At 30.5% G+C, this 13,863-nt stretch overlaps 1 protein-coding gene across 1 annotated transcript in view; it reads left to right on the forward strand.

Moving 5' to 3' along the window:
• The window catches only part of LOC126893218 (OTU domain-containing protein 5-A), a 55,908-nt gene that overhangs the window by 13,079 nt on the left and 28,966 nt on the right, over positions 1 to 13,863 (forward strand). Inside the window, exons 4-5 of the mRNA XM_050663187.1 lie at positions 4,571 to 4,883; positions 13,508 to 13,719. Of these exons, the coding sequence (XP_050519144.1) occupies positions 4,571 to 4,883; positions 13,508 to 13,719 (525 nt within the window). The remainder of the gene's footprint in view (positions 1 to 4,570; positions 4,884 to 13,507; positions 13,720 to 13,863) is intronic.

A 13,863-nucleotide genomic window follows, 5' to 3' on the forward strand; every position in this document is an offset into this window, starting at 1 on the left:
ATACTATTGTTAAACATTAATAATATAGCGAAAAGTTTAATATTAATATACAGGGTTGGTCAAAACTCGGAATGAGTATTTTATGAGTTTTCTTAAATGGAACACCCTGTATTTTAGTATTCTAAGGAAATGATATTTTATGGTAGGGGAAGTCGGGGCAAAGTGAACCGTTGGGGCAAAGTGAACTATCTTTTTAAATTTTAAATTATTCGCGCCAGTAATACAGTTTCAAACGTAAATTTAAGATATTTTAGTTGGTAACATTGCGCTTACGACGAGAACACGTTAGACGAAAGCTGCTAAGTTGTGGATGTAATTTTTATTTTATCGTGGTAAAATTCTAATCTGGTAAGTGTGTAATCTAATGTATAACTCAACTAGTTATTATTGCATTCAAACGTTGTTAATCTATTATGTTAATCAGCTAATTAGAGATAGTTTTGCAAGAAAACGAAGATGACAGTTTCACATTAACATCAAATGTCAAAAAAGTACCAGTGTGGGGTAAAGTGAAGTTTTTCGCAAGGGGCAAAGTGATCCTAGGTTCACTTTGCCCCCACTATTGTTTTGTAGTAGATAGATTTGTAGAAGGTGTTTATTGAAGGTTGAAGGTTAGATACTATATTTAGTCGGGATTTGTAAATCTCGGTTTAATAATTATCCGAAATTAATTTACTAATTCTTGTATCGTCTAAAATTAAACCGGATAAAAAAAACTACTATAGATATATTATAGGTCTGGATCCCGCGTATGAAAAAAAAGTTGATTAATAGCAAGCTGAAAATTTGTTAATAGCTTAAGGGTGTCTAGTCGGATAAACTTTGGTATATGGGAACACTGGAACAGGGGCAGTTTTAATTGTGGAACAGGTTAAAAATTTGGAACGGTCACACCACGAAAACGGCACATTTATTTTGTCCGACAGAACAGACTCAAACTCTTCGAACAGAGATTAAACTCTCATGCAAAAATCAGACTGCTATTTATCACCAGATGGGCGTTTTAATGAGTGGAACATGTAGAATATGTCAAATGACAGGAATTATGAGAAAAAAGTTGCAGTAAAACGAAAAATTTTATATTAGTTCAACTAACTAATGATAAAATAAAAAAAGAATTTGTTGCCCAAGTTAAAGATCCATTAAAAAACGGGTATGAAGTAAAATTTATGAGACAGTACAGAGGAAACTGGAACATCTTCGTCTTTCCAGAGGTAGATGATATCTCGGTAATAACTGCATCTCAAATCATGGGAAAGCTTCGCTCTAAAAGACTCAGATATGGAAAAATCCAGTTTATATAGAATCTTTTATGTTTTAAGTTTGTTTAATTGTTTTCTTGATTAAATATTTAATTGATCTGATATGTTTTACTTTGCCCCAATACCAAAGTTCACTTTGCCCCGCCTGAGGGGCAAAGTGAACTTTTTGCGACTTTTGGGAAATATGTTTACAGCATATTACATAAAACTGTTACATATTTAGTTTTTAGGTATTGGATTATGTAGCCAAATGGTTCTGCTATCGTATGAACAAAAAATAGTCGTAATTATTATTTTCGTATAAGTCATATTATATGACAAATCTTAACTGGTTCACTTTGCCCCGACTTCCCCTACTTTTTTATTTCTTAAGCATTCCCTATACTTAAGTGCTTTAATTTTTGAGTTATTCGTGATTCTTTAATTAAAACATTAATTGCAACAAAAATTACGTGAAAATTTATTAGGTGGTTGTGCAAATATTCAATCAAAAATAATTTTTCAAAAAAAAGTAGATATTAATCTAGACTGATCCTTAATTTATTAATATTGGATGAAATATCCAAATACCTACGTAGTTAAGATTGTTGGTGAATAAAATATGAATAAAAACATACAAGATTCTACCTAGTTGGCTATGACAATAAATTTGCTAAAACATTTGACACTATACTATTTTTATAGTTCCAGTTAGTTTATTACCATTACTCATATTTGTTTAATAAGTAACTAATGAGTAACTGATCAAAATGGTTTTTGTGCTAGGAGAGTATAACAAAAATGTGCTACTAGCAATAAGAATTTTTCATAAGCAATTCCCTGATAAACGAAAACCAAGAAGAGAAACTTTTGAAAGTATACTAAAACGGTTTCAACGGACTGGATACTTAAATTACGAGAAACCTGAACGAATAAAAACTATTGTAGATGAATAAAATGAATTAAATATAATCCTTAGTGTAACTAGGATCTGCATATTAGGAAGAACGTTCTTATAATCTAACTATCTAGACTATTAAAATCGTTTTAGTGTACTTTCAAAAGTTTCTCTTCTTGGTTTTCGTCTATCATGGAATTGCTGATGAAAAATTCTTATTGCTTATAGCACATTTTTGTTATACTCCCCTAGCACAAAAACCAAATTGATCAGTTACTCATCAATTACTCATTAGAAACAATCATATTAGTAATGGTAACAAAGCAACTGGACCTATAAAAATAGTATAATGTCAAATGTTTTAGCAAATTTATTGCCATAGCCAACTAGGTAGACTGTTGTATGTCTTTATTAATATTTTACGCACCAATAATCTTAACTACGTAGGTATTTGGATATCTCATCCAATAATAATACATTAAGGATCGGTTTAGATTAATATCTACTTTTTTTTTAAATTATTTTTGATTGAATATTTGCACAGCCACCTAATAAAATTTCGCGTGATTTTTGTTACAATTAATGTTTTAATTAAAGAATCACAAATAACTCAAAAATTAAAGCACTTAGGTATAGGGAATGCTTACGAAATAAAAAAGTACCAAAAAATATAATTTCATTAGAATACTAAAATACAGGGTGTTCTATTTAAGAAAACTCAGAAAATACTCACTCTGAGTTTTGACCAACCGTGTATATTAATATTAAACTTTTCGCTATATTATTAATGTTTAACAATAGTAGACTATATTAAAAATCGTTTGACCATAAATAGAAACTTGGATGTCAAATCACTACAATTCTACAGGGTGTGAATGTTGCTACGAAATTAACAATAAAACGTAATTATCTTTTAAACTACCTCGTATAATATTACAAAACGCTATATTTTGAGAAAGAAGACATCGAGGAGAATCCAAAAATCTAAAAATATACAGGGTGTTTTATTTAAAAAACATAAGTTTGTGTCACTCTGTCAATACGGGTGACCCTGTATATTTGAAAATATTTTTATGCTATGGTTCTGTCTGTTCCCCAACTTTTACCTAAATAACTTTTTTTCGTATATCTTACGACAAACGAGTAATTGGACTTTGTCACACTAATACCCCACCCTGTATTTATCTTTTCAGAGGGATGCCATCTTTGCAAGGTGCATGTCGAGTTTAGGGTATGAAATAAAAAATATGAATGAAGATGGGGCTTGTTTATTTCGCTCAATTGCTGACCAAGTTTTTGGAGATCAAGAATTCCACTTTCAAGTCAGACAAGATTGTATGAACTACATTGTACAAAACCGAGACTACTTTGAACCTTATGTTACTGAAGATTTTGAGAAGTATGTTGCTTGAAAACGTACTTGGCATGTACACGGAAACCATCTGGAGATACAGGCTATGAGTGAACTATACAACAGAACAATAGAAGTCTATTGTTATCAAATTAACAATAAAACGTAATTATCTTTTAAACTACCTCGTATAATATTACAAAACCCTATATTCATATCATAGAAAGAAGACATCAAGGAGAATCCAAAAATCTAAAAATATACAGGGTGTTCTATTTAAAAAACATAAGTTTATGTCACCCTGTCAATACGGGTGACCCTGTATATTTGAAAATATTTTTATGTTATGGTTCTGTCTGTTCCCCAACTTTTACGTAAATAACTTTTTTTCGTATCTCTTACGACAAACGAGTAATTGGACTTTGTCATACTAATGCCCCACCCTCTATTTATCTTTTCAGAGGGATGCCATCTTTGCAAGGTGCATGTCGAGTTTAGGGTATGAAATAAAAAATATGAATGAAGATGGGGCTTGTTTATTTCGCTCAATTGCTGACCAAGTTTTTGGAGATCAAGAATTCCACTTTCAAGTCGGACAAGATTGTATGAACTACATCGTACAAAACCGAGACTACTTTGAACCTTATGTTACTGAAGATTTTGAGAAGTATGTTGCTCGAAAACGTACTTGGCGTGTACACGGAAACCATCTGGAGATACAGGCTATGAGTGAACTATACAACAGAACAATAGAAGTCTATTGTTAGCAAATTAACAATAAAACGTAATTATCTTTTAAACTACCTCGTATAATATTACAAGACCCTATATTCATATCATAGAAAGAAGACATCAAGGAGAATCCAAAAATCTAAAAATATACAGGGTGTTCTATTTAAAAAACATAAGTTTGTGTCACCCTGTCAATACGGGTGACCCTGTATATTTGAAAATATTTTTATTTTATGGTTCTGTCTGTTCCCCAACTTTTACGTAAATAACTTTTTTTCGTATCTCTTACGACAAACGAGTAATTGGACTTTGTCACACTAATGCCCCACCCTGTATTTATCTTTTCAGAGGGATGCCATCTTTGCAAGGTGCATGTCGAGTTTAGGGTATGAAATAAAAAATATGAATGAAGATGGGGCTTGTTTATTTCGCTCAATTGCTGACCAAGTTTTTGGAGATCAAGAATTCCACTTTCAAGTCAGACAAGATTGTATGAACTACATCGTACAAAACCGAGACTACTTTGAACCTTATGTTACTGAAGATTTTGAGAAGTATGTTGCTCGAAAACGTACTTGGCATGTACACGGAAACCATCTGGAGATACAGGCTATGAGTGAACTATACAACAGAACAATAGAAGTCTATTGTTATCAATTAGGTGAGTTCAGCTTTTTTATTAACTCAATTTTATTACAATCTATGTATACATACCTACAATCTCAACTTAAATGTTTGGGTAGATAATAGACAATGAGTAATGAACTGACAATTCAAGTATTATAACATGCAGGAAGGCATCCAGTGATGTACCCTTTTTTTAGACTTAGTTTTTAATACTGTATACGTATGTTTGACATACGTTTGTCCTGCTTTGTCACTGGTTATGAACCATAGAACTTTGTATTATTGTAAAATAACGCATATGTAAAGTAATTGTGACCTTTAAACAATACCCTGTATATTGAAATTTGCAATATCCGTCTGCACATTTAAAAAGAGCACAAAATACTAAGCTTGTAGGTTCGCTTCAATTTTTTGCGCAGAAAATTTAATGACTTTAATTTTGAAATTAAGTATGTATGTAAACTGCGCGTCATAGAAAACGGGCACCCTAAAAAATGGGTCATTTTTGATGTGGCGTATCTCCTAAACCTGTTGTCCGATTTAAGTGATTTTTTGAATATGTTATAGCCATGGACGTATAAACACAGATGGACTCAGTTATTTACATAAAATTTTGAAGCCAAAATTATTTGAATAGGTCACAATCTAAACACCTTCACATGTTGTCACGTATTTTTATTAAAATTTCTTATTCGCGTATCGCTGAAAATGTTACTCTTTTATGTCGTGTCTACAGATGCTATCAAACTAAAATAATAATTTTTCAGTTATACTAATTTACATATTGAATTGTAATTAAAATATCAAGTGTTCATATCATTGAATAATAGATATCAACCAATTATTGTATACGTAGAAGCACTGAAACTATTAATAAATGGCAACGGTGTTTACATTTCTGTCTACAAACGTCCATGTCAAATATTCCATGTTTGTTTACTTTTTAAGGTAATTGAGGAAGAGTTGTTTTTCGCTATTTTGGCTATATTTTGAGCGATATTTTGTGAAAAGTGAAATAAACATACATAATAATGGTGCTACAGTGTTGCATTTGCAAAAAAACTAAACATTTATATCCGGATCTTTCATTTCATTTGTAAGTACTGGTTATTTACATTATAGAAGGATGAGGAAGTCTGTTTACATTTTGAAATGTGTCTTTCATAGGCGTACCATTGGGTCCTTCATATTAATGTATTGAACAAGATATTAGTTCATTAAATTGTATAGATATTTTTAAATTGTAAGTAGACATCATCTGATTAAAAAAGATCTGTTTAGTAGCTTTTTAATTTGATATTTCTCATGAATTCAAATAAATTAGTGAAATTAATAAAAAATTATTTATTTTTCTATGTAGGTTTCCAAATAATATTGACGATCGAACTATTTGGGTAGCAAATTTAGGAGAAAACAAAGATTTCAAAATATTCCCTAAATATTTATACAAAAAACCATTATCCCCTAAAACAAAAGAACAGTTTTTCAGCTATTTACATGTTCTTAAAGAATATATAATCAATCTATCCTATGGGTTAGTTAATATTTTAGAAACTAGAAGAAAAACTGGATTTCTAGGTTTTGTTGTCTGTAAAGAGAGTCTGAAAGGTCTATATGATACTTATTTGGTGAAAAATAATAATTTACAATATATTCTAACGTATAAAATTTCTCAGGACCATCTAGAATTATTTTTTGCTGCTGTGAGGAGTCGTGGAGGATTCAACAATAACCCTACCGCAAGACAATTCGAAGGAGCATATAAAAGATTAATAGTTCAGTCTGAAATAAATGCTGGGAATACAGGTAACATCATCAACTTTGATGCAACCTCAAAACTGTTTTGTGGTAGTGGACAAAAATTGGAAGATGATATTAACAACCTAAATTTTCTAAATTCCTCAAATTGGTGTTTGTGGATGATATTGTCTCTTATATTTTAGGTTTTGTTTCAAGGGGTTTGAGTAATATCATAACATGTGCTAGATGTAAACAATTATTATTTGATGTAAATGATGAAACTTACTCTAAACTTCAACAGAGAAAACAGTATAAAAACCTTTCAAAAGCATCTTTTTTGGTTATTAAAGCTTGTAAGGAAGCTGAAAAATATTTCAGATTTTTCAATAAAACATTAAATATCTACAACAGACGAGCTAAAAGCCTTATGAATATTTTGATTAAGAGGAAACAGTAGCGATCAACAGGTAGCAAAAACGCGTTCCAAGATTGCGGCTGTAATTTTAAATTTTTTTTCGAGATATTTGGCACACGTATTCGTAATATAATAAATAATGGCGGTACAGTGCCCAATTTGAAAAATATATTAATATGTGGAAATTACTCTGTAATTAAACACAATATTAAAAAAACGAGCCTGTACCGCCATTAAAAAGAACAAAAAAATACACTTTCTTCAAATAAACTTTTTTATCCGATGCCTAGATTTTGTGTCATTTTGGAACTACTAATGAAATAAAAATTTTTTTGTTATTTCTAGCGATATTTTGCATATAATTTAAAATAAGATATTATTTATTTAAAATTAAAGTATTTTACACATTTTCTTATCATTGTTTTTTTTTAATAAACGTTACTTACAAGGAATTACTTTTAATTTGATTTTGTAAAAGCTTCTACTCAAAAGTTCTAGTTCGACTCAAAAAATACGATAAATTTTACTTGAATTTGTAATTTAAAATCGCGGTTTCGAAAGCGGTAGTCCGAAAGTCAGACTACCGACGTCATCAATTGCGACGTTGCCTTTTTCTCTTCATGGCTTGTAAAGTAAAGGTGGCTATGGCTGTGCTAAAAGAGCCACTTTCACGCACGCATTTCGTTTCCGAAATATATATATTTCGAATATATTATAATACATGCAATAAACTAATATTTAGATATTATTTACTAATTTATTTCAAATTTATCTTATGTTTCATGTTTTAATGAAATTAGCGCGATAATTCGATGAAATAAAATTATTTTGACATAATATTTAAAAGTCAGATCAGTAGACAATTACAATGGTTTTGAATCGTCGTCATGGAAACCAATATCGTCGTCGTGGTAACCCATTATATCGAAAGTTTTGTTTTGACAACCTTGTCAAAGAATTAATTTGTGTATTTTCACTTCTAAATAAAAATTGATATAACTCTATTTTTTGTGGCTTTTTTCCAAACGTACGGCACTAGAAAAAATATTGTTCCTAACTCATGCGGAAAGTGTCTTCCCCGCACTCGACTGCTTGCCCGAACTCCGCTATCGCGTCGTTCGGGTCAACGGCAGTCTCGTGCGTGAAAGTATCACTTTCCGCACTAGTTAGGAAAATAACTATTGTAGCAGAAATCCTTACTTTGTCAAAATTTAAAAAATATGTTTTAGTACATTATTAATAAATATAGGTATGTACTTTAATTTGACCAATGTATGTTTTTTAATTGATTTGTTTTATCGTAGTATTATTTGATACCCATTAAAAAATTAACTTGAGCTTGAACTATATTGACATTATATTAATTTTAATAACAAATAAAATTTTATTTTATTTTTTCTATAAAAACGTGATTGTTTTTATATATTTATATATTTATTTTATTTATACGCTGTTTTTTTTTAATTAAATTCTTTGAACGTATTTTTATAAATTATTACTACTTCCAATTATTATTATAAACGCCTGAATTATTATCCCCACGAGTACAAATTCAAGCACGCTTATGCTCATTGAGGAAGCGTCACATTCTATCGATACCCGTTTTACTCCCCTTTACCCTCTGGCCCAGGAGTAACGAAGCTTCAAAACAGTGTGTATTCAAGGTATGGTATTGCTGAGTCCATCTGTGTTTATACGTCCATGGTTATAGCCCTATTCTTTGTCAATATCCCTGTATTAATATTTTTGCAAAACAGGTAAATTTTCATTGTATACCGGGTGTACGAATCAAACTGTGTTTTTTTCTCAAAGTTCGCAACACCCTGTGGCATATTCTAGTATTTATAAAATACTGAAATTAAAACCCAACTATAGCCTCAGGTTTTCTTAACATCTGTTTTTTGATCCATTCGTTTATGATGGATAATACAAAAGTTATGTACTTTAACAACTAGGCATGCTCTTTATCAGTACAGGGTGTTTCTAAAGAAGTACGACAAACTTTAAGGGGTAATTCTGCATGAAAACCTAATGACCGGTTGCTTTATAAACATATGTCCGCAAATGCTTCGTTTCCGACATACAGGATGTTGAATTTTTTCTTAAAAACTGACGATTTATTTATTGCTCTAAAACCGGTTGAGATATGCAAATGAAATTCGGTGGGTTTTAAGACGTAATTTTTGAACATTTTTTGATATACAATTAAGAATTTTTTATTCACCATTGGCGTACATACGAATAATATGATCGGTCATATTACCCGTATGCGCTCCAATAGTGAATATAAAATTCATAGTTGAATGTCAAAAAATGCGCAATAACCATCTCTTAAAACCTACCAAATTTCATTTGCATATCTCAACCGGTTTTAAAGCAATAAATAAATCATCAGTTTGTAAGAAAAAATTTAACATCCCTTATCTCGGAAACGAAGCTTTTGCGGATATATGATTATAAAGCAAACTGTCATTATTTTTAATGCAGAATTACCCCTTAAAGTTTGTCGAACTTATTTAGTCCCTAAAACACTTTAGACTTATAACACCCTGTACTGATGAAGAACATGGCTAGTTGTTAAAGTACATAACTTTTGTATTATCCAACACAAGCGAATGAATCAAAAAACAGAATGTTAAGAAATCCTGAAGCTATAGTTGAATTTTAATTTCAGTATTTTATAAATGCTAGAATAATCCACAGGGTGTTGCGAACTTTGAGAAAAAAACACAGTTTGATTCGTACACCCGGTATACAATGAAAATTCACCTGTTTTGCAAAAATATTATTACAAAGATATTGACAAAGAATAGGGCTATAAAATATTCAAAAAATCATTTAAATCGGACAACAGGTTTAGGAGATACGCGACATCAAAAATGACCCATTTTTTAGGGTGCCCGTTTTCTATGACGCGCAGTTTAAATTGAAATTTTTAATAATTATTAACTTTTAATAATAAATAATTAAAGTTAACGAATAAATACTCATTTTAATAATAATCTATACTTATTTACTACATTTTAACGATCCACTCACTAATCACAAGAAAAATCCAGGTTTAAAAAATGTATATGAAGTGAGGCCTATAGAATCAAAACCTGTTAGATCCATGCTTTGAAATTTTTCAGGAGACTAAAAAAACATTAAAAATGTAAATTTTCCAAAAAGTATCCGGCATTTCTCAATTAAAGAGCGGATAAAAGAATTATTTTAAAGAGGATTTTTTAGCCGAAACCTTATGCCTGCGGATTAATATATTCTTGAACTTTAAAAATGTGTAAAAAAAGGGAAAACGGAAAATTTGGGATTTAGCAGGTTTTGATTCTGATGGGCTCAAGTTATTTATACACCAGGGAAACAAGGCAAAAATATACCATGTTCGGGACACTTGAGCAGCCAGGTTGCAAATGGGTTTTTTGGGTACTATATACCTAATACATTATAAATACAAAAATGCCCGTCACAGTTTGGACGAGAAATTTAATTATTAACAAATAAGGGTCAAAAATGGAAGTTTTTTCGTTTAAATCGCTACAGGTAAAAATAGGGTAATTAAATATCTTATTTATAATATTTTTCTTTTAATAGATGAGCCAAAGTTTAAAATAGTGCTTTTTGAATTTTGGTCCAATCATTTGTTGCTTCGGATATTGCAAAATAAAACTAAAATTTTGAAAATAAAAAATTTCCTATAACTTTTGCGAAAATGAATTTAAGACTTTCATATTGCAAGAAAAGTTGAGTCAAACAGTCCACACAATGCACAAAAAATTTTAAGACGATTCGTCAATAAGTTTAAATTTTATTCAATTTGTTTATCGCAAAGAGCTTTTTTTTTCGCAATGTTATTGTTCAAAAAATGATAATGATATAGCAATTCTGTGAAAACAACGTGAAAGAAGAATAGTCATATTTTCAACGCATTTAAAAAATCATTAAAAAGTCATTCTTATCACCCAGAAAATATTTTAGTAAAATAGAGTCATTTTTGGCTTATAAACAATTTGAATAACTTTGTTAATATTGACTGTAGGCTAAAACTACAATGGGATTTGAAAAACTGGTATTTTTACACGAATTTTCAAAGAAAAACTTTCCACCTAGGTTAATTACGGTCAAAGATAGCCACTTTTTTATTTAATTGACGGCTACTTTGTTTATAACAATTAAGCAACCTAACTAGAGCTATTTTGAAGTTGAAGATATATAGTTTATGTGTAAAAGTTTGAGTAAACTTTGAACCTCAACAGAGTGGTTAATAAAGTTTTAAAATTGGCGTCCGAACGGAATTAATTCGTGGTCGGTGGAGGGGAATTATTAAAATCCGTGCACTGAAAAAATGAAACTTATTCTGCAAACATATCCTGCGATTAATATCGCCGGAGCTTGTTGATGGATTTTGATCATATTTTTTTTAATTTATAGGTACTCATAGTCTTATAGAGTACGTTATGTAAACACATCCCCACCTAACATTACAAAATGTTAGGGGGAGCTCCCCTTAACACTCAGGGATATGAAAAATAGATTACGACCGATTCTAAGACCTACCGAATATGTATACATATATAATTTCATAAAAATCGGTCAAGCGGTGTCGGCGGAGTATAGAAAGTAACACTGTGACAGGAGAATTTTATAGGTGTAAATATATAGACGTCTATTAACAAATAGAGGTTGGTGATAAAAGAGTGAAAATTAAGGGTTGTATGTATTTTTTAATTCTACATCATATAAAATTAAGGTAGGCAATTTTGTCCAAAAAAATTTAAAAAAAAATGTCAGGGGTGCAACCCCCCTTATAACTTATGGGTATAAAAAATAGAATAAAACCTCTTCTCCGTCCTATAGGATAAACGTGTAAAATTTCATAAAAATCGGCCAAGCCGTTTCGAAGTAGTATGGTAACTAACACTGTTACAGGAGAATTTGATGTATATAGAAGTAACTGCGAATTAAATAATAAAAGTGGCTAACTTTGAGCCTAATTAACCTAGACAAAAAGTTTTTTCTGAAAATTCGTGTAAAAATACCAGCTTTTGAAATCTTAAAGTAGATTTACTCTATAGTCAACATTAACAAAGCTATTCAAATTGTTTATAAGCCAAAAATGACTCTATTTTACTAAACTTTTTTCGGAGTGATAAAAACGACTTTTTAATGATTTTTTTCAAGACTTTGAAAACATAACTAGTCTTCTTGCATGTGGATTCCACAGAATTGCTATGTCATTATTATTTTCTGAACAATAACATTGCGAAAAAAAAGCTCTTCGCGATAAACAAATTGAATAAAATTTAAACTAATTGACGAATCGTCTTAAAAATTTTTGTGTATTATATGAAATGTTTGACTCAACTTTTCTTGCCATATGAAAGTCTTAAGGCCATTTTCGCAAAAGTTATAGCACATTTTTCATTTTTCAAATTTTAGTTTTATATTGTAATTTCCGAAGCAAAAAATGATCGGACCAAAATTCAAAAAGTACCATTTTAACCTTGGCTGATCTACTAAAATACGATTACTCTAACTAATATACCGGGTGGTGAATTGGAAAGCGGGCCATAGGAAACTCAATGTAAAATTCTAAGCTGTTAAATTCCTGCTTCCCTAATTATTTTACATCAAAAGTCATCAGAAACTATTTGTAGAGAATTGAATTCTCTATTGAAAACAACTGTTAATATTGTTCTATGAACAATAATTATTCAAAATTTTGTAAAAATATAATACAATTTTCAGAGTAATACGCCAAAGCTAGGCCACACACAATACAATAATGTGTATAAGATTGCATTTGTTGACAATGAATTTATTATATTAACAATTAGAACTGTCAATTTTTTTAATTATTTTATCATTTTTTGTTTAAAACACAATAAAGTTGATAAGATACCCTTAGTTAAGGAGAAAATATTAATAATAAAGATATTTTCTTCAGTCAATAATGTGCTCACTGTCAGTTAAATAGTAACGTGTGGCCTAACATACCCACACATACCTACTGCGGTAAATACATTATATTTTTCAAAATTTTGGAATGTGTTTAAATCGTAGAACAATTGTAACTTCTGTTTTTAATACAGATTTCAATCCTCTACAAATAACTTCTCATGACTTTTGATGTAACATAATTAGGGAAGCAGGAATTCAACAGTTTAGAATTTTACATTGAGTTTCCTATGGCCCGTTTTCCGATTCACCACCCGGTATATAATTACCCTATGTTTACCTGTAGCGATTTAAACGAAAAAATTGCCATTTTTGACCCTTATTTGTTAATAACTAAGTTTCTCGTCCGAACTGTGACGGGCATTTTTGTATTTATAATGTATTAGGTATATAGTACCAAAAAAATCCATTTGCAACCTGGCTGCTCAAGTGTCCCGACAAAAACCTTATTTCCCTGGAGTATTACTATAAAGTGGTAGAGGTGGGAAATAACATATCCAACATAACTTTTAAAGTGAGCATACATTACAAATATACATTATTTTCAGAGCCCATTAATATTTTCAATGGCTCCAGGAGTACTAACTACGAACCTATAAGGCTGTCATATCATAGAATGTGCCACTACAACTCAATCAGCAATCCAAATAGCCCTTCAGTTGGTGTAGGTTTAGGCCTTCCTAACTATAAACCAGTTGATATTGACAGAAGAAGATTTAATGATGCTGTGAGAGCCAGTGAAGAACTACTTATTGAACAGGTTTGTATCATGTGTTTATAGTAGTCTTAGTTTTACTAAATAGGAAGGTAGACATACTAAAAGATAGGAACAAGGAAAAGAGTCAGGCTCCAAAGGTCTTTCAGAGATGAAGTGGACGAAGCAATGGAAAGAAGAAATCTGCAG

The sequence above is a fragment of the Diabrotica virgifera genome, chromosome 10, assembly GCF_917563875.1.
Source record: "Diabrotica virgifera virgifera chromosome 10, PGI_DIABVI_V3a".
NCBI lineage: Eukaryota > Metazoa > Arthropoda > Insecta > Coleoptera > Chrysomelidae > Diabrotica > Diabrotica virgifera.